The sequence below is a fragment of the Bison bison genome, unplaced genomic scaffold (assembly GCF_000754665.1).
Source record: "Bison bison bison isolate TAMUID 2011002044 unplaced genomic scaffold, Bison_UMD1.0 scf7180017864038, whole genome shotgun sequence".
NCBI lineage: Eukaryota > Metazoa > Chordata > Mammalia > Artiodactyla > Bovidae > Bison > Bison bison.
This window is the reverse complement of record NW_011494610.1, coordinates 1,972,597-1,994,480: the sequence shown is the minus strand read 5'-3', so window position 1 is coordinate 1,994,480 and position 21,884 is coordinate 1,972,597. Positions and strand designations below refer to the sequence as shown.

Genomic DNA, 21,884 nt, shown 5'->3' with positions numbered 1-21,884 from the left:
AGACCTCAGGGCCGTGGGGCGTAGTCAGTGGTCCCAGCTCTCATGACACTGACATCAGGGCTGCAGAGAGGGTGACCAGCAAGATGAAGATGTAAATGTGCCAGAGTGTTGAGTTGACCCAAAAGTTCATTCAGGTTTGCCAGCCGATGCTGTGGGAAAACCCGAGCAAATTTTTTGACCAACCTGAGATATAGTATGTTAGATCAACACACGCGGAGTTGAAAACGTAAAACGTAAAAAGAGGATGTGAGATATTGGCGACAAAGGAGCAAAATTGTGGATGTGGTCAGCAGGGCAGACCTCACGAAAAAAGAGAACTATTTTTTTTAATTGAAGTGTAGTTGCTGTACAATATTATAAGTTACAGGCATAGTGTATAGTGAGTCACAATTTTTAAAGGTCATGCTCCATTTATACTCATTATAAAATATTGGCTATATTCCCAGTGCTGTGCAATATATCCTTGCAGTTTATCTTATACCTAATTGTCTGTACCTCTTAATCCCTTACCTGTACATCACCCCTCCCCCCAAGAAGAGAACTTTTGAGTGAAAACAAGGAGGGGTGAGAACCCAGGCCCTGGGATTGCTGGGGAAAGGCATCCCCAGCAGGAAGAACAGCCTGGGCAAAGGCTCTGGGGCAGGAGCAAGTTGGCAAGCGTAAGGAGAGGCAAGGACCACAGAGGGCAGGGAAAAATGGGGAGCATGGCCCACAGGGGCTGCGCTCGACCTCAGACTTTGTTCTCTGGGTGAGTGGGAGCCATGGATGATGCTGGGAAGAGCCACTGCAGCTACTCCTCTGGAAATAAACGGCGAGAGTCCAGGTAGGAAGCAGTGGACCTAATTCAGAGGAAAGAGGATGACCGCCTGCTCAGGGAGGAGACGACAAGACTCTTGAGTGTGGGTGTCCTTTAAGAAAGAGCAGCAGGCTCTGCGGATGGGCTGGGTGTGGAAACAGAAAGATGGGACCAGAGAGAAGCCACGATTATTGCCTGAGTAACTGAAGGATGGGAGAGTTGGTCCATAAAGAAAGCTGAGTGCTGAAGAATTGATGCTTTTGAGCTGTGAAGAAGGTGTTGGAGAAGACTCTTGAGAGTCCCTTGGACTGCAAGGAGATCCAGCCAGTCCATCCTAAAGGAAATCAGTCCTGAATAGTCATTGGAAGGACTGTTGCTGGAGCTCCAATGCTTTGGCCACCTGATGCAAAAAGCGGACTCATTGGAAAAGGCCCCAGTACTGGGAAAAACTGAAGACAGGAGGAGAAGGGGCAACAGAGGATGAGATGGTTGGATGGCATCACTGACTCAGTGGACGTGAGTTTGAGCGAACTCTGGAAGATAACGGAGGACAGAGGAGCCTGGTGCGCAGGAGTCCATGGGGTCGCAAAGAGCCAGACATGACTTAGCAGTGGAACAACAGATGAGGGGAGAGGAGAGGACCTCAGGGGACACCCAAGGTGTCTCTTGGCAATACCGTCACTGGGCAGACAATTGTGGGTTGTGCCACACGCCAGCCATTCCCTCACCCTTCCACAATTTTCACTGTGTCCGTGGGCCACTTGTATTGCTGTTTTTTGAAACAGCTGTAATTATTTTTTGAGAACAGGATTCTACTACCCTAAATGAGAAGCTAGCATCACTTGCCCTAAGTAGAAGGAAAGTTAAACTATGCAGTCAAGTTTAAGGTAATACGGCTGCCTACCCGGAGCTCCAAGGGGGGGCCTCATCTCTTCCCTTTGAAATAGGACGCATGTGAGTGTTAAGGACGTGACCACATCCCTGCACCCACCCAAGACTTTCTCCTGGAGTTGATCAGAAGGAGTGAATGGGAATCAGTTTCCCACACTGGGGTCCCTGGCACTTGGTGACGTGACTGACCCCGAACCACGGTCGCTGCTGGTGCGTCAGCTGAAGTGATGTGGGGACCCAAACGACAGTCCCGGGGATGATTCTGAGCCTCACTGAAGCTGAGAGTTAGCAAGCATGAAGGGACTTCTGTGTCCCTCCCGGGTTATCAGCGCCCCTGCGTGGTGTCCACAGGACGTTTCCTGGATGTGACACGAAACCCCCACCTCCACCATGAAACACGCTGGGCTCAAGTCATCCCACCCCACTTCCCCGGCTCTGCAGTGCTCACCAGGCGCCTAACTCCCTGCTCCCGGCCCCTCTTCTGTTAAGTGGTTTGCAGGGAGGATTAAGTAGCACAGGCAAGCCGTGTGCCCAGCACAGTGCGTAAAGCAGAGTCCGTGACGACAGTCACCTCGTTAATCGTGATTGTTACGGACGTGCAGCACCGCCCTCTACCCCAGGGCTGAGTTAGAACTGTCTCAACAATTAGGTTATATTAGGAGCTGCCAAACCAGGGCCTTCAGGGACCAGCAAGTAATGTGACGGCGCAGAGCTGGTGTCAGACTCTAGAAGGTGCTGGGGAGCTGCCATTTGAAGTCAGATTTTTTTTTTAATTCACTACACACAACACATACACACATATTGTGAACATAGACCCACTTGGGCTCCTGAGTTATGTGGAAACACAAAGAGTGAGATACATTTTTGTGTTAATTTAGCAGATGTTTGTTGTCACTTTGTGCCAGGCATTGTTCTGGGCTTGGGAAGACAACAGTAAAGAGAATAAGCCTAGATCCCTGCTCCCTTGGAGCCGTTCCGGTGTGGAGCAATGGGCAGCATGCAAATAAGTGAACTGTCTGAGGGCAGTAAGTGTTGGGGGGCCAGGTGAGGCAGGGAGGGGCCGTGGGGGGTGCTGGAAGGAGGGGCAGCAGTTTCAGTGTGGGGCCAAGGACGGCCTCTCAGATATGGGAGGTTTGATGAATAACCTGGAGGAGGCTAGAAGGACGCACCCCAAGGCTGGTGAGGCCCAGGGCTCTTGCCAGACCCTGATCCCAAGGCCTGCTCCCTCTGCAGGTTCCAGCGAGTTTGCACCAGCTGGTGGAGGGGAGCTTCCAAAAGCCCACCACCTCCATCCCCTCCAGAGGGCGACTTCAGACCTGGTGTCAGTCGCCCAGTCGCGTCTGACTCTGCGATCCCATGCACTGCAGCACAGCAGCCTCCCCTGTCCTTCACTGTCTCCCAGAGTTTGCTCAGATTCGTGTCCACTGAGTCAGTGATGCTATCACACCTGGTAGAAACCCTCTAATTGCCACCAGTTACAGATGGGACCCGTTGGGACTTCTCAGGAGGACATGTGACCTTGGCAACAGATGCTCACATAGCTCCAGGGCCTGATGATTCCTGGTCAGACACAAGCTAGTTCTTTGCCCACCGGGGTGACCTTAGCCAAGAGGCTCAGGAAACATACCTGGTTCCAGGCGGGCGTCTCTTATAAAACTGCTTCAGCTCTGGGCTCAAGAGGGCAGGCTCTGCTCTGTCCCCTTCAGTTGTTCAGTGAGATATTACAGGGCATCAGTTACATATTCCTGGGGGCAGGGGGTGGACAGCACCCTGGATCACTCAGAACTCTCAGTCCAAAAGCAAAGGCTGACTACAAATAAGGGCACTTGTAAAGGAGGCCATTTCAGAAGGAGGGAAATGCTCAGCAGAAACCTACATGGGTGTGATAGCAAGTAAGCAGGGAGCTCCTCCAGATGGGGTACTCAGCCAGGACTTGTTGAGGAGGTGACCGTTGAGATCTGAATAATCGGACAGGCCAGCAAAGTCTCAGAGAGGCATTCCCCAGCAGAAGGGAGAAAGCAAGTGCAAAGATCCTGGGGCAGGGGTGAGCTTGGAGTCCCTGAGAAACAAAGAGGAAGCTCATGTAGCCAAGTGAGCAAGGGACAGGTAAGTTCAGTTCAGTCCAGTCACTCAGTTGTGTCCGACTCTTTGCGACCCCATGGACTGCAGCATGCCAGGCCTCCCTGTCCATCACCAACTCCTGGAGCTTACTCAAACTCATCATATCCATTGAGTCAATGATGCCATCCAACTATCTCATCCTCTGTGGTCCCCTTCTCCTCCTGCCTTCAATCTTTCCCAGCATCAGGGTCTTTTCCAATGAGTCAGTTCTTCACATCAGGTGGCCAAAGTATTGGAGTTTCAGTTTCAGCATCAGTCCTTCCAATGAACATTCAGGGCTGATTTCCTTTAGGATGGACTGGTTGGATTTCCTTGCAGTCCAAGAGTCTTCTCCAACACCACAGTTTAAAAGCTTCAGGTCTTCGGTGCTCAGCTTTCTTTATAGTTCAACTCACATCCATACATGACTACTGGAAAAACCATAGCTTTGACTAGACGGACCTTTGTTGGCAAAGTAACGTCTCTGCTTTTTAATATGCTGTCTAGGTTGGTCATAGCTTGCCCCAAGGAGCAAGCATCTTTTAATTTCATGGCTGCAGTCACCATCTGCAGTGATTTTTAGAGTCCAAGAAAATAAAGTCTGTCACTGTTTCCATTGTTTCTCCATCTGTTTTCCATGAAGTGATGAGACCAGATGCCATGATCTTCGTTTTCTGAATGTTGAGTTTTAAGCCAACTTTTTAACTCTCCTCTTTCACTTTCATCAAGAAGCTCTTTAGTTCTTCTTCACTTTCTGCCATAAGGGTAGTGTCATCTGCATATCTGAGGTTATTGATATTAAGCGTTTCTCATGATGTGCTCTGCATATAAGTTAAATAAGCAGGGTGACAATATACGGCCTTGATGGACTCCTTTCCCAAGCTGGAACCAGTCTGTTGTTCTATGTCTAGTTCTAACTATTGCTTCTTGACCTGCATACAGATTTCTCCGGAGGCAGGTCAGGTGGTCTGGTATTCCCATCTCTTGAAGAATTTTCCACAGTTTATTATGATCCACACAGTCAAAGACTTTGGCATAGTCAATAAAGCAGAAATAGATGTTTTTCTGGAACTCTCTTGCTTTTTCAATGATCCAGTGGATGATGGCAATTTGATCTCTGGTTCCTCTGCCTTTTCTAAATCCAGCTTAAACATCTGGAAGTTCACAGTTCACATACTATTGAAGCCTGATTTGAAGAATTTTGAGCATTACTTTGCTACCGTATGAGATGAGTGCAATTGTGCAGTAGTTTGAGCATTCTTTGGCATTGCCTTTCTCTGGCATTGGAATGAAAACTGACCTTTTCCAGTCCTGTGGCCACTACTGAGTTTTCAAAATTTGCTGGCATATTGAGTACAACACTTTCACAGCATCATCTTTTAGGATTTGAAATAGCTCAACTGGAATTCCATCACCTCTACTAGCTTTGTTCGTAGTGATGCTTCCTAAGGCCCATTTGACTTCTCATTCCAGGATGTCTGGCTCTAGTTGAGTGATCACACCATTGTAGTTATCTGGGTCATTGAGATCTTTTTGTATAGTTCTTCTGTGTATTCTTGCCACCTCTTCTTAATATCTTCTGCTTCTGTTTGGTTCATACCATGTCTGTCCATTATTGTGCCCATCTTTGCATGAAATGTTCCCTTGGTATCTAATTTTCTTAAAGAGATCTCTCATCTTTCCCATTCTATTGTTTTCCTCTATTTCTTTACGTTGATCACTGAGGAAGGCTTTCTTATCTCTCCTTGCTATTCTTTGGAACTCTGCATTCACATGGGTATATCTTTTCTCCTTTGCCTTTAGCTTCTCTTCTTTTCTCAGCTATTTGTAAGACCTCCTCAGACAACCATTTAGAGTTTTTGCATTTCTTTTTCTTGGGGCTAGTCTTGATCACTGCCTCCTGTACAGTGTCATGAACCTTTGTTCATAGTTCTTCGGGCACCCTCTATCAGATCTAATCCCTTGAATCTATTTCTCACTTCCACTGTATAATCATAAGGGATTTGATTTAGGTCATACCTTAATGGTCTAGTGGTTTTCCCTACTTTCTTCAATTTAAGTCTGAATTTGGCAATAAGGAGTTCATGGTCTGAGCCACAGTCAGCTCCTGGTCTTATTTTTGCTGACTGTATAGAGCTTCTCCATCTCTGGCTGCAAAGAATATAATCAATCTGATTTTGGTATTGACCACCTGGTGATGTCCATGTGTAGAGTCTTCTCTTGTGTTGTTGGAAGAGGGTGATTGCTATCACCAGTGCGTTCTCTTTGCAAAACTCTGTTAGCCTTTGCCCTGCTTCATTCTGTACTCTAAGGCCAAATTTGCCTGTTACTCCGGGTATCTCTCGACTTCCTACTTTTGGAAGTCAGTGGCAAGGATACACAGAAGAAGAGGTGGCAAGAATATATAGAAGAATAGATGAGGTCAAAGAAATGTGGAGGTGGGTTGGCAGGGAAGGCTGATCTAGAAGGGTCTTAGACCCCCAGTAAAGAACTGGTGTTTTCTTCTGAGTGTGAAGGGAAGCTGCCAGATGGTTTGAAGCAGTGAATAGACATGATCTGTGTTTTCCCTGGGAAAGCTCGAGCTGTCTCCTTACCCGTTTGGCAGAAAAACGGGTAGAGGAGCCATGTAAATCTCCTTTTCCCTCTTTGGGGACAGAGTGCTGAGTTGGGTCTGATGTGCTGTCCTCAGGTCTCTGGGGGTTGTGGCTCCCCAGTAAGACCTTCAGACACCGGGTAGACCCTGGATTGGCTTCCTGCTGGTGTCCTAACAAACTGCACAAACTGGGTGGCTTAAAACAACAGAAATTTACTGCCTCACCGCTGTGGAGACAGAAGTCTGCAATCACAGTGTTGGCATGGCTGTGATCCCTCCAGAGGCTCTAGGGGTGAATCCTTCCTGCTCACCTAGCTTCTGGAGGCCCGAGGAGTTCCCTGGAGGGATATACGTGCCTCCTTCCGATCTCTCCTCCATCTTCACTTGGCCTTCCCCTCTGTGTCTGTGTGCCTTCTTCCTTCTGTCTCTTGTCCTTGGATTTAGGTCCCACATCCTAACCAATCTCAGCTCAATATGTTTTAGTACCTCTACAGAGACCCTTTGTCTAAATTAGGTCCCATTCACAGGAGCCTGGACATAGGACAGGAACATATATATATTTGGGGGAGGCATCATTAAACCCACTATAGACCTTAAGTACTACAAGGAAAAGAAAAAAACTGAGGATAGCCGTGGAAGAGAAAAAGGATTTCCATGAAACCGCCTATGTGTCTGGGTACCGGCCAGGGTATGCAATTACACATCCATTCTTCTTCACACGTGTATTGAGTGCCCACTGTGTGTTACACACTGTGGGGCACTGAGGATTTTGCACTGAGCAAGGCGCAGTCTTTGCACACCTGGAGCCCTCGGTAGAGCAGACACCATGCAGGTGCTGGCGCACAGTAGGGTTTCCACACAAACTCCTTTCCTTCCTGCACCTTACTCCGCTCACAGCTTCATTGAGAAACAAAAACAGGTGTGAATGAGATCACCATTCCTAGTGGTTTATTGTGAAGTTCTAGTACCACATGTGTCATAAGAGCTCAAGGGAGTCAGAAGCCACAGAGATCCCAGGGAGGGGTGGCTGCAATGATGGGTAAGATGTGCAGGGAGGTGGGGAGTGGGTTCCAAGCCGGAAGGATAAGGTGGACAAAGGCAGCCACCACGGGTCATGACTGACACAGAGCGTTTCAGCAGAGACAAGATGTATTTAGAGAGAAGGCGGGCGGGGGTTGCCAGGTTGGGATGATCAGATTTCATTAAGAGGGAACGGTTCTTGGGAAAGTTCCAAATGAAACAAGGTATAATCTTCTCTCTGTTTACACAGTGGTTGCTTTCCAAAAAAAAAAAAAAAGTGTATATTAATACCCTGCAAAAAAAAAAGATGTTCTGCTTATATGCAAGACAAAGTTCTTTACTAGGCTCAGATAACTTATGAACAGGTTTTTACCTACCTGCCCCTGTGAATGCCAGTGGAACTGGGGACTGGCAGAGTACTTCCTCATTGCACTGCGATCTGAGTGAAAAAAAAGTGAAAGTGAAGTTGCTCAGTCGTATCCCACTCTTTGTGACCCCATGGATTGTAGCCTACCAGGCTTCTCTATCCATGGAATTCTCCAGGCAAGAGTTCCAGAGTGGGTTGCCATTTCCTTCTCCAGGGGATCTTCCTGACCCAGGGATCGAACCCAGGTCTCCCACATTGTAGGCAGACGCTTTACCATCTGAGCCACCAGGGAAGTATTATGGGGGGCTGCCCACAAATGCCAAGACTGCCCCCCAATCTGCCCCTGGAGATTTCCAAAATGCACTCCCCTCCTAGGGGTGTGGGTGCCGCCCTGCTCAGGGCCTCTCAGTGCCCGTCTCTAATTGTTCGGTGCCCAAGTGGGGCGCACTCGCTGGAGATCGGCCGGCCCGCGTCTCACCTCCTCTCTGGTTGCAGGTTCCATGCAGGTGATGAACAAGACGCGGCGCATCATGGAGCAGGGCGGGGCGCACTTCATCAATGCCTTCGTGACCACGCCCATGTGCTGCCCCTCGCGCTCCTCCATCCTCACCGGGAAGTACGTTCACAACCACAACACCTACACCAACAATGAAAACTGCTCCTCGCCCTCCTGGCAGGCACAGCATGAGAGCCGCACTTTTGCCGTGTATCTCAACAGCACGGGCTACCGGACAGGTGAGCCAGGCTGCCGCGGGTGGGCGCATGCGCAGACTGGGAGCCACCGACGTGGTACCCAGTGCCCTGCCTCGAATCGCTGCCTTTTCCGCTGTGGTCCTGTGCTGCAGGGCGGGGGAGGTCCCAACAACTTTAATTTAAAAACTACACCTTGTCTTCCAAATGCGTTAGAAGAATAGATTTATTTGCTTATAGAGGGGCTTGAAAGTGACCTTTTCAACAGAATTTGAGGTGGTGTTTTTTTTTTTTAAGTGAGCCCCTTTAAAATTTGAAAATACAGTAGAGAGGCCATGAAGGACCCGGGCAGGAGCGTGAGTTCTCTGTGAATTGTGTCATTTAAGCCGCTGGGGACTACTTCATTGACTTAAGGCCATCAGCATGGAACAAGCTTCCAGAACAACACTGGGGTGAGACAAGGGGATTAAAATTGGCATGAAGGATGGAGAGGCCCCTGCGCGGGGACTGCGGCCGCACTGCAGATGGCCGCGCACTGTTCGTCTATGCTTGACCATCTGCACTGCCCAGGGTACTCCATCTCCTCTGCCAGTGGGTGCCCACAGTGTTTCGTCCTAGGTGGAGAGTAAGTGAGACTTCCTATCTCTTTATCTTGCAGGAGGTACTTTGGTAGGTTCTGGAGACTCACCTGCCCCCTGGATGGTTGCCTGAGGCAAAGGCACAATTACAGTCGCTTACCTCCAGCAACATTGCAAAATCCTCCAAACTCGATTTAATTTGCTTTAATTTAGAAAAATAAACAAACACTCCCCACATAGAGTAAGGAGCCAAGGCAGTTGTGAAATCAGATATTGTGACTCAGGTGTCGTAACCCCAGGAAATTGTGCTCAAGCTACAAGGGACTTGTTTGGGCGGGAGTGACAAAGAGGATCAGATATCTCCATTTTGTTCATTCATACATCCATTGAAGACACTTAGATTATTTCCATATCTTGGCTGCTGTAAATAATGTTGCAATGAACATGGGATACAGGTAGCTTTCAAGTTTGTGTTTTCATTTTGTTTGAATAGATACTCGAGAGATGGAATTGCTGGATCATGTGGTGGTTTTATTTTTAATTTTTGAGGAGCTTCCAAACTGTTTTCCATAATGGCCATACCAATTTACCTTCCCACAATGAACAAGGGTTCCCTTTCCTCCAAATCCTTTCCGACACTTAGTATTCTTTGCCTTTTTGATAACTGGTGTTCTAACAGTGAGGCTTCCCAGGTGGCGCCGGTGGTAAAGAACCCACCTGCTAATGCAGGAGACGTAAGAGGTGCAGGTTTGATCCCTGGATAGGGAAGATTCCCTGGAGGAGGGCATGGCAACCCACTCCAGTATTCTTGCCTGGAGAATCCTCCTGAACAGAGGAGCCTGGCGGGCTACAGTCAGGCTTACAGAGAGTTGGACACAACTGAAGCAACTTGGCAGACAGCACATTCTAACATTTTGAGGTGATATCTCATTGTGGTTTTGATTTACGTCTTTCTGATGATTAATGATGTGGATTTAGATGTACTTGTTGACCATCTGTATGTCTTCCTTGGGAAAAAAGGTCTGTTCAGATCTGTTGCCCCCTTTTTAATTGGGTTGTTTTAGTTTTTTCTATTGAGTTGCATGAGTTTTTATGTATTTTGGATATTAACCCCTTATCAGATGTAATGATCTGCAAATATTTTCTCTTATGTGGTCGATTGTCTTTTCATTCTGTTGTGCAGAATGTTCCTCTGCTGTGTTTGGTGTCGTCCCACTTATTTCCTTCTGTTTTTATTGCCTTTGGTGTCAAATTTAAAAAAAAATCATCACCAAGACCCATATCAAATGATGATTTCACATCATATGTTCCAAGTCTTTAATCCATGTTGAGTCAACTTTGCTTATGGTGAAAGATAGCAGTTCAGTTTAATTCTTTCACATGTGGCTATCCAGTTTTCCCAGTTCCATTTATTAAAGAGACTATCCTTTCCCCATCATATATTCCAGGCTCCTTTGGCGTAAATTAACCAACCATATATGCATGGATTTATTTATGGACTTTCTAATCTATTTCATTGATCTATGTCTGTTTTTATGCCAATACCATGCTGTTTTGGTTACTGTTGCTTTGTGATACGGTTTGAAATCAAAGAACATGATGCTCCAGCTGCGTTCTTATTTCTCAAAATAGCTTTGACTATTTGAGGTCTTCTGTGGTTCCATATAAATTTTAAGATTATGTTTTCTGCCTCTGTGAAAAATGCCATTGGATGGTCTGGTGTTTAGGACTCCATACTTCCATTGCAGGGGCACAGGTTTCATCCACATGGCATAACCAAAAATGAATAAGTAAACAAGATAAATAAAATCTGTAAATAATAATTTTTTAAACTGCCATTGGAAATTTGATCGGGATTGCATTGAATCTGGAGATTGCTTTGGATAGTATTGACTTTTTCTTTTTTTGGCTGCACCAGGTCTGCATTGCTTTTGCACAGGCTTTATCTAGTTGTAGTAAACGGGAGCTACTCTTCATTTCAGTATGCAGACTTCCCATTGCAGTAGCTTCTCGTTGCAGAGTACAGGCTCTGGGCACATGGGCTCAGTAGTTGTGACTCTGGGCTCTAGGGCACGTGGGGCTCAGTAATTCTGGCATGCAGACTTGGTAGTTGTGACTCGTAGGCTCTAGAGCGCAGGCTCAGTAATTGTGGTGCATGGGTTTAGCTGCTCCACAGTATGTGGAATCTTCTTGGACCAGGGATCAAATCGTGTCTCCGGCATTGGCAGATGGTTTCTTATCCACTGTGCCACCAGTGAAGTCCTAATATCAACATTTTAACAATATTAATTCTTCTACCCCATGAGCATGGAATACCTTTCCATTTATCTGTGTCTTCTCTTTCCTTAACTGAAGTCTTACTTTTTAGGGCAGAAGTCTTTCATCACCTTGGTTAAATTTATTCCCAGATATTTTATTCTTTTTTGTGCAATTGTAAATGGGATTGTTTTATTAATTTAACTTTCTGGTAGTTTGTTATTAATGTATAGAAACTCAACAGATTTTTGTGTATTGATTTTGTATCCTGCAATTTTACTGAATTAATTTATTAATTTAACAGTTTTGGTGGAGTCTTTAGGGTTTTCTATGTGTAATGTCATGTTGTCTACAAATAGTTTCACTTCTTTATGACTGGGATGATTTTCTTTCTTTCTTTGCCTCATTGCACTGACTAGGATTTCCAATACAATATTGAATAAAAGTGGTGGCAGTGAGTTCCCTTGTCTTGTTCCTGATCTTCGAGGAAAAGTTACCAGATTTTTGCTGTTGAATATGATGTAAGCTGTGGGTTTTATTATGTTGATATATGTTCCTCTACAGTCACTTTTTGGAGAGTTTTCCTCATAAATCGTTGTTGGATTTTGTCCAGTGCTTTTTCTGCATCTTCTGAGATGATTTTTATCTTTCATTTTTTAATGTGGTGTGCACATTGATTGATTGGGGGATGGTGAACTACCCTTGCATTTCTGGAATAAATCCTACCTGATCATGATATATAACACTTTTAACGTATTATTGAATTCAGTTTGCTAATGTTTTGTTGGAGATTTTTGCATTCTATGTTCATCAGAGATGTGGGCCTGTACTTTTCTTTACTTGTGGTGTCCTTGGCTGATTTTGGTATCAGGGTAATGCTTGCCTTTTAAGATGAACGTGGAGTATTCCTTCCTATTCTGTTTTTTTGGAAGACTTTTAGAAAGGCTGGTATTGACTCTTCTTTGAATTTTTGGTAGAATTCACCTATAAAGCTGTCTATTCCTGGACTCTTGGGAAGTGTTTGATTATTGATTCAACCTTCTTTCTAGTAATTGGTCTGCTCAGATTTTCTATTTCTTCGTCAGTCAGTGTAGGTAGAAACTATGTTTCTAGTTACAGTTCTCTAGCTGGTCAAACTTGTTGGCCTATAATTGCTGAAAGTAGTCTTTTATGGGCCCTTGTATTTTTGTCAGTTGTAATGTCTCCCTTTTTATATCTGATTTAACTTATTTGAATTCTTTTTTCCTGGTGAGTCTAGCTAAAAGTTTTACCAATTTTGTTTATCTTTTCAAAGAACCGGTTTGTACTTCCATCGATCTTTTCCATTGTCTTTTTCGTCTCTATATTTCATTTATTTTTGCCGTAATGTCTATGGTTTCTTTCCTTCTACTGACTTTTTTCTTTTTCTGGTTCCTTGAATTGTAAAGTTTAGGTTGTTTATTTGAGACGTTTTCTTGTTTCTCGATGTAGGCGTTAATCACTTAGAACTGATTTTGCTGCATCCTGTATGTTTCCGTGTGTCATATTTTCATGTGTCTCAAGTTACTGTTTCTAATTCTTTAGATTTCTTTAATTGATTTGTTGTTCAGTAGCATGTATTATTAGCATGTTGTTTAGTCTCCATGTATTTGTGAATTTTCCAATTTTCTTCTTGTAATTGATTTCTAGTTTCATACCATTCTATTCGAAAAAGGTGCTTGATAAAGTTTCCGTTTTCATAAATTTATTAAGATTTGTTTTGTGGCCTAACATATGATCTATCCTGGAGAACGCTTCACGTTCACTTGAAAAGAATGTGTATTCTGTTGCTTTTGGGTGGACCATTCTGTGTGTGTGTGCTAAGTCTATCTGGTCCACATATCATTTTAGACCTATGTTTCCCTGTGGATTTTCTCTCTGGATGATCTATGCATTGATGAAAGTTGGGTATAAAAGTCCCTGCGATTATTCTATTGCTGTCTATTTCTCCCTTGCGGTCTATTAATACTTGTTTTATATGTTTAGTGAAAGTGAAGTCGCTCAGTCGTGTCTGACTCTTTTCGACTCTATGGACTGTAGCCTACCAGGCTTCTCCATCCATGGGATTTTCCAGGCAAGAGTACTGGAGTGGGTTGCCTTTTCCTTCTCTATTATATGTTTAGGTATATATGTTTGCTGCTGCTGCTGCTAAGTCGCTTCAGTCGTGTCCGACCCTGTGCGACCCCATAGACAGCAGTCCACCAGGCTCTGCCGTCCTGGGATTCTCCAGGCAAGAACACCGGAGTGGGTTGCTATTTCCTTCTCCAATGCATGAAAGTGAAAAGTGAAAGTGAAGTCGCTCAGTCATGTCCAACTCTTTGAGACCTCATGGACTGCAGCCCACCAGACTCCTCCACCCATGGGATTTTCCAGGCAAGAGTACTGGAGTGGGGTGCCACTGCCTTGGTGCTCTTAAATTGATCAGAGACTCAACTGCCTTCTGTTTCTCCTTATCTCCCACTGATGAGAAACAAAGTCACATGAGCACACGTGATGGCAAAAGAGTCTTTATTCTGGGTGGCCGTTTGGCTAAACATTCTGTTACTATGGGAGAAAAAGAAAATGAATACTAAGGGAAGATTAAAGTTACAACCTTAATGATAGTTCTTAAGTCATTTGTATATGTAATACTGTTTTGAATAAAAGAGGTTAGCTGGAATTGTAGAAGACTAAAACCAGAAAAAAGCATTCTTTAAGTGGACCAACAGTTCATTTAAATAGAACTTTTAATGTATTTAGTTAAGTATTTTATCTTGAAAAAGTAACTACACAATTTTGAAAAATAACCTTATTCTATGTTGTATTCTAACAGTGTTTAACAAAGGTTATGTTATAATTGTGGTTAGGTTATGGGTTGATTCTTTAATTAGATGAGTTGATGAAGTGTCAATTAGAGGCAGGGAGGGGGATAATTTGTTAAACAAATTTAAATGATAGCACCATTTGATATCCTTTATTTCACCTTCTATTTTCGCAGCAAATCATACAGAGTCATTTTTGCAAAAGTATTTGAGGATTTGATGAGTTTTCCCTTCCCTGGTGGCTCAGCTGGTAAAGAATTCACCTGCAATGCAGGAGACCCAGGTTTAATCCCTGGGTTGGGAAGATCCCCTGGAGAAGGGAATGGCTACCCACTCCAGTATTCCGGCCTGGAGAATTCCATGGACTGTATAGTCCATGGGATTGCAAGAGTCGGACACGACTGAGCGACTTTCACTTTCAGTTTTTTTCTCTTAATCCCTTGACATGTGAGTCTTCCCTCTGAAGCACTGATTCCCTCATCATCATTTTCATGATTTCTTCTTCAGCTATCTCGAAGACCAGATTATTGTTTGTCAATGGATTCACACATGCCTCAGGCTGTCTTCCAGCATGACTTTCATTAATTTCTCAAAACCTTGCATCTTTCACAAGATTTGCGATTTCATTTTACCATCATCTTGCTTTGTGTTTCCCTGTGTTTGCAGTAGAGATTGACAAAGGATGAAGCGAGAGGTGCTAAGTTTAAGCAGGACAGATATAAATTTGTTCATGGATATTTCTGTGTGCTGGCTTCCTCTTGCTTTGGGGACTTGGATCTCAAATATAAACACACTTGAAAGGATAAATTGTATCTTCAGTTTTTACAAAATGTACTTAGTCATCTATTTTAGCACACTTCAGCTACCCTGACTGTGCTCACTTATAGACGCACCAGCTAAAGTTATGCTGTCCTTAGAATGAGACGCCTCCAGGTCTTTGCAGAGCAGTTGAGAGCAAGGACTCTGCCTGAGTTCAAATGTGGACTCTACCACTGACTAGCTAAGTGAATTGGAATAAGTTATTTAACTATGCCTTGGTTACTTCAAGGAATAATAATGTTACTTAGCCCATAGGGTTTTGTGAGGATTAAATGTGTTAGAACAGCGATACATAGTAAACACAAAAGAAACATTGGTGGGACCTCCCTGGCAGTCCAATAGTTAGGACTCTGTGTTTCCACTACAGAGGGCATGGGTTTGATCCCCGGTCAGGGAACTAAGATCCCTGCATGGTGCAGGATGGGACCAAAGAGAAAATAAGGAACGTTAGCAATGATAAACACAGCCTCACAGAACCCACCCGAGGCCAATGTTCAGATGAATGTCACACAGTGTAAGATCATGTGATAGAAATAAGTTATACCCGTGAATCGAAAGGTAGCAGCACATGCTCGGCCTCTCTGGAAATCAGTGAAACACAGATTTAGCCAGCAGTGCGTTATCACCACAGCAAACATCTCGAGGTCCCGTCACACCAAAAGGTGGTGAGGAGGTGGGAAAACAGGAAGAGGGAGGTGGGAAAACAGGAAGAGGGAGGTGGGAATGCGCATTGGCACCTACACTCTGAAGAGCAGTTTGGTGGTTTTTGGCAAAGTTGAAGAGGCATCTCCTTCCATTCAGCAGTTCTCTGGCTCTGCACCCTTTACTTCTGAGGAGGTGGTATTTGAGTTCTGCTTGAGCAAGGAGAAGGTACTTCTTGGCAATGCTTGTGGCCAGTAAATGGCCATCAGATCCAAAGAACAGAAAGCCCCCAACTCCCAAGTGATTTTGACAAGATATTGAACTTTGTGCTCCCTAAACCAAAAAAAGGGGCTTCTCAGGTGGCTCAGGGGTAAAGAATCTGCCTACCAGTGCAGGAGACGAAAGAGATGTGGGTTCAATCCCTGGGTTGAGAAGATCCCCTGGGGGAGGAAATGGAAACCCACTCCGGTATCCTTGCCTGGAAAAATCCCACGGACAGAGGAGCCTGGTGGGCTATAGTCCATAGGGTTGCAAAGAGTCAGACATGACTGAACACAGCATACAAACCAAAAAGATGCAGGTGAGCTTTCGACAGAGGCAGATTCTGTGCTTTGACAGTGTCGTCATTTTATCATAAGGCCTGAGGTCTCAAGATGTGGTTGGCGCTGGGAGGGGCCACCTGCCTCTTCCTTTGTATGATACACTAGCATTCAGTAGGATCTTCTCCCAGAATGCCCAAGTGGCAAGAGTCTTTCTGATTGGACCAACTTGAGTCACATGCCAAGCCCCAAACCAGTCACCATGGACAGCAGATGCCCTGCCAATCAGCTTAGCCCACATCACCTGGTCCTGGAGCAGCAGATGGAGTCAGTGTCCCCCTGGCACCTGTGTCCCCAAATAGAAATCAAGGGCCGTTGGATAGGATAAAGAGAAAGCACGCACTGCAGTGGCATTCACGCATTTCCAGTAGCCTGCCTTGGGCGAAACAGCAACGACCAAAGGGGAGGAATAAACACCCCTTCTGGATCTTTCTGACGAATTAGACCAGAATGCCCGTTTTCTTCTCGTTAGGGTACTGCTTTCTCATTCCACGTTGCCATCTGAGCCTGGCAATTCAGAAGCTGTTCCCCCGCCCAGCTCCTGCCATCTGGTACAGACTTGTAGAGACGTGAGCACTGGTGTTTGAGCCCCCCACCCCTCCCTCGTCATGTTCTAGAACACGCTGTGGGAGGAGGGGAGCACACCCCTCATGACCAGCCCCAGCTGTGCCGGGGCCCCTGGCGCACTCCGATTCTTTTCATTCTTCTCCTCCAACAAAACTGGATAGAGGAGGTCAGCTGGGGACCCAGACTGCTTGGCTGGCAGCCACCCTGCTTGGGCAGCCACCCTTACTTGGGCCAGGTGGGGGGCTCGGTGCCATGATGCCCACTGTGGCAAGACGCCTGGGGCGTTGGTGGAGGCTGGAGCATCCCCCAGACACAGGAGGGTGGAAAGACAACTGCTGAGCATTTGGGCATCCCTGACAGAGACTCGATGCTGGTGTGTAAAGGGGTGTGTGTGAGAGAGAGAGCGAGCTAGGGAAAGAGGAAGAGAGACAAAGAGAGATTTTTTTCCCTGATGTGGTTTTAGGGCCACAAAGACGTGAGAGCTGGTGTTTTTCTGTGAAATAATCCTCTCCCCTCCCTCTTTCCATCACCCAGTTTTAATCTGCTTTTAGCCTCTTGCCCTGAAACCCACACGCCAGCCTCCAGCTGCCTGCCCGCCATCTGCCTTTGGATGTCACCCCGACACGTCGAACCTGGCATGTCCAGACTGACTTCCTGACCCTGTGCCTCCCTCCCAGGCACCTCTCACAGTCTTCCTTTCGGCGGTTGCAGTCGCTCGGGCCAAAACCTGAATGTCTTGTTTTCTTTCTTCCTTTCACACTCTGCATTGAGTCCATCAGCAAATCCCATCAACTCTCCCTTCAAAATAGAGCAGAACCCCCTGGCACCATCACCCGCATCTAAGCCTCCTGGGGTCCACTCTCACCTGCCCCAGCTTTCTCCTCTCTGGCCTCCCTGCCTCCCACCTTGCCCCACGAGGGTCTATTCTCACAGCAACCAGAGACATGCTATCAACCTTCATCAGATCCTGACCCACCACTCTCACTCAGGGTGGGGGCTCCCACAGGCACCTCAGGGTCCTAACAGTCTGCCCCTCTCTCCCTCACCTCCTGACACCTCACCTCCTGTTCTCACCTTCAGTCACTTCCCTCCTTCCTGTTCCTCAAGTGAAAAGTGAAAGTGAAAGTCATTTAGTCGTGTCCTGCTCTTTGCGACCCCCTGGACTATACAGTCCATGGAATTCTCCAGGCCAGAATACTGGAGTGGGTAGCCTTTCCCTTCTCCAGGGGATCTTCCCAACCCAGGGATCGAACCCAGGTCTCCCGCATTGCAGGTGGATTCTTTGCCAGCTGAGCCACCAGGGAAGCCCAAGAATACTGGAGTGGGTAGCCTATCCCTTCTCCAGTGGAACTTCCTGACCCAGAAATTGAGCCAGGGTCTCCTGCATTACCAGCAGATTCTTTACCAGTTGAGCTACCAGGGAAGCCTCCTGTTCCTGAAACCATCCAAGTAACTCTTGGCCCATTCCCATCTCGGGGCCTTGGTACTTTTTCCTTCTCTGGAGACTCCCTCCCCTCACATCTGCATGGCTGTCACTCACTTTCCTGAGACCATCATTCAGGTATCACCTCCTCAGGGAAGCCCTCCTTGATTACCCATCCAGCAGAGGTTCCCCTTCCTCCTTTATCCCCTCACCCTGCTTTTTAAAGTCAGAGTCCTTGTTGCCACTTCACATACATTTGAACGCTGACTGTCCAATTTCCCTTGTGAAGTTACATCCCCTGCCCGCTTCCGGTTCTCCTTGCCCTGGTTCCTGCTTTATCTGCCTCCCTGGTCCTTTCACTGCTGAGGGTGCACTTTGCCACTGATGTGGCTGCTTGTGGCCCTTCTAGACTGTCAGCTCCCTGGAAGCAGGGCCGTGTAGTCTGTCCTCCCCTGCGTGCCCGTGCTGGACACGGGCTGCCCTGTAGTAGCTGCTCATTGAGTGCTGCAGGACGAGTGGGTGAATCTATATTCCGTCCAGACCCAGCTGGCCCACTTCCAACCCTCTGGCCCGTTTTCTATGCTCCGTTCTCCTCTCCCGCATCTCTCCTCCCCACCCCCGCTCCTGCCATCTCAGCCGCCCCTGCACAGAGGAGAAAAGACTTAGCTTCTTCCTGGGATGCCTGCGGCCCCGGTGCAGCTGTCGGGCCGTCACAATGGCCGCCTTCTCTTGGCTTGGCCTTCCTCCTGGCTTTGCTCCCTGCTCTCTTCCTCTCCCCCGAGTGCGCACACAGCTCTCTTCTTCCCTCCGTCCAGATGCCCCCTCCACCCCCTTGCCCGCCCCTTCTCCAGCCTGTGGGGGGACAGCAGAGCATCTCCGTTTGCCCCGGGAAGGAGGCCCCCCTTAAGAAGCAGGGCGGCCTTGCCTCAGGAGGCCCTGTAACCCACCTGCCCCACCATGAAAGCCGGCCATCAGTGGGGGTAGGGCAGCCTCGCCCAGGGCATCCTTAGGGGGTACACATGCATCCCGGTCACATTCACCTTCAAGCAGCCTCTATCTCTGGGCGATGGTGAGGGACAGGGAGGCCTGGCGTGCTTCAGTCCATGGGGTGGCAAAGAGCCGGACACGACTTAGCAACTGAACAACAGTCTTTTTTTTTAAAACTCCAGTGTAATAGACACTCCCTTCTTCCAAGACCTTCAGACTTCAAAACATACTTCAAAACACGGGTGCAGGAATCCAGAGACTGAGGCTCTGCTTCTGACTCCTCTGTGACCTTGAGCTGAGACCTGCCCCCTCTGGGCCTCAGTTTCCCCATCAGAGCAGGGGAGCTGCCAGGTCCATGTATAATTTACTCGGTCCCTTTGCTGTGATTCCGCCCTCAGGGTCATGGGACCAGTGCCCACAGACTTGGGAGGAGAGCTGCCCCAGGCCACTGGAGGAAAGAGGAGGCAGACGGCCACACTTCTCCTCGACTTTTCAGAAACTGGGTGTGAGGTGGGTGGGGCAAGATTTCTACACTTGGAGCTCCCTGTGTCCCAGCCCGTTAGCCCGAATATTCATTTCCTGTGGCTGCTGTAACAAAAGTGCCACAGCCTGAGTGGCTTCAAATCAGAAATGTATTCTCTCACAGTTCTGGTGGCCAGAAGTTCAAGCTCACATGTCAGCAGGGCCCAGGTCCCTATAAAGCCTCCCCGGGAGGATCCTTTCTTGCCTCTTCCGGCTTCCGATGGGTGGCAGCGAGCCCTGGCATTCCTTGGCTTGTAGCTGCATCCATCTTGTGTCTGCTTCCCTGTTGCCATGGCCACCTCCATGCGGACCCTCTCTTCACGTGGCCTTGTCCTCTCTGTGCGTCCGCGCCCAAATTTCCCTCTTCTCTAAGGACCCCAGTCTCCAGATGAGAGCCCACCCTAATCCACGGTGACCTCATCTTAACTTGATGACATCTGCGGAGACCATATTTCAAAATAGAGTCCCCTTCACGAGAACCCAGGGTTAGAGCTCAAACATGTATTTTGGGGGACCACAGTCCAACCCACAGGGTTGGGTTCTTTCCCACAGACCACTTTATTTAATCCTCATGGATGCGTTAACGTCCATTTGGGCTGCAGTCTTAACGTCCAGCTGGAGCAAACTCTGCAGGCCACCAGGGATGCTCAGAAGCCAGCTGCTTCTGCCACCTGGGCCGTGGGCCTGAGCCCCGGGCCGTGTGTCACCCAGCCAGGCAGCAACACGCAGAGGTCACTCAGCCCACCTCGGAAGTCACAACAGAAAAGAAAGTGTTAGTCACTGAGTCATGTCTGACTCTGTGACCCCATGGGCTGTAGCCCACCAGGCTCCTCTATCCATGGGATTTCCCAGGCAAGAATACTGGAGTGGGTTGCCATTTCCTTCTCCAGGGGATATTCCCAGCCCAGGGATCGAACCTGGGTCTCCCACAGTGCAGGCAGCTTCTTTACTGTCTGAGCCACCAGGGAAGCCCCAGTGAAAACACCGTGAGAGGAAGGGTGACTGTGGTGGGTGAATGTATTAACTCGGTCCACGGAGAGCCTCAAGGGGCCACAAGGGAGTTTGCAGGGTGTGACCTTTGCAGGCGCCTCCCCAGCCCCAACTGCCAGTCCCCTGGACGTTCTGGAGGGGTTCAGACTAGAGCCAATATGGTAGCCACTCACCACCAGGAGCTACTTAACTTTGTATTAATTAAAAATAAACCAGACTTTAAATCCCATTTCTCCATCACGATAGCCGCGTTTGAAGTGCCTCTGTAGACACACGTAGGTGCCAGATGGGATGGTGCAGATTGCAGACTGTTTCCATCACTTCACAGTGCTCTATTGGTCTGGAGAGCCTCAGAACAGAGTGTAACTCAAGCAAAACCTCTCTGGGAGGAGGGCACAAGCCTTTGGGACTATGATCATTACAACAACAAAAGTAGAAATAAAACCAAAACCTGCAGGTGGTTCCGATGCAGCGTTCACCATGCCCAGACCTCCATCCTCACACAAGCCTGTGATACAGCTGTGCCCCTCCTACTGCTGTAGGGCTCCCCTGGACCCCGGGCCTGGGGCTCCAGTTTTTGTACCTGCCTCTCCAAGCCTTTGCAGCCATCTGTGGCTGTGTCATAGGTCAGGGTCAGAACCAGCCACACAGGAGGCTCCATCCTGGAGCCGGTGGGTCCCACCTGTCCACAGGAAGACAGGTTCTTATTTTCTCAGCATCTGGCACATCTGATTTGTTGGAAGTGCGGTATCTAGGTTTTTACTGAAATTGCCAAGATTTCTAATGTGGATTATTCATTCTATTTTCTAAAAAATATTAAAAACACCAGGCAGGCCCACAGCAAACATAACGTGTGCGATGGATTCAACCCACAGGACACCATGTTTGCAAACTTTTTTCTAACGTGGTGGTTCTCAAGGGGGCACACCTCCCAGCAGGGCTTAACATCTGTGGATGCATTTCCGGTGGTGATAAAAGTGGAGAAATGCTGCTGGCTTCCGGGACCAGCGATCTTTGATGTCCTGCTCTGCACAGGAGAAACCCGTGTAGCCCCTGAATTGTCTTGCATTCCACATGGCTTCTCAGTCTTCCACCAAATCATCATGTGAGTGGACTCTTTGATATTTATTGTTCTCTGAGCCTTGTCTGTAAGTCCATTTTATATAAAAACACTGAAAGGGTTTCTGCAGTTTTAATCCATTCTGAATTTTCCAGGAATGTGAGG

General features: G+C 47.4%; 1 protein-coding gene across 8 annotated transcripts in view; it reads left to right on the top strand.

Moving 5' to 3' along the window:
• The window catches only part of SULF2 (sulfatase 2), a 130,965-nt gene that overhangs the window by 43,123 nt on the left and 65,958 nt on the right, over positions 1-21,884 (top strand). For all 8 annotated transcript variants that reach the window (XM_010835063.1, XM_010835062.1, XM_010835064.1 and 5 more), the window contains exon 3: positions 8,263-8,502. In XM_010835063.1, the coding sequence (XP_010833365.1) occupies positions 8,263-8,502 (240 nt within the window). The remainder of the gene's footprint in view (positions 1-8,262; positions 8,503-21,884) is intronic.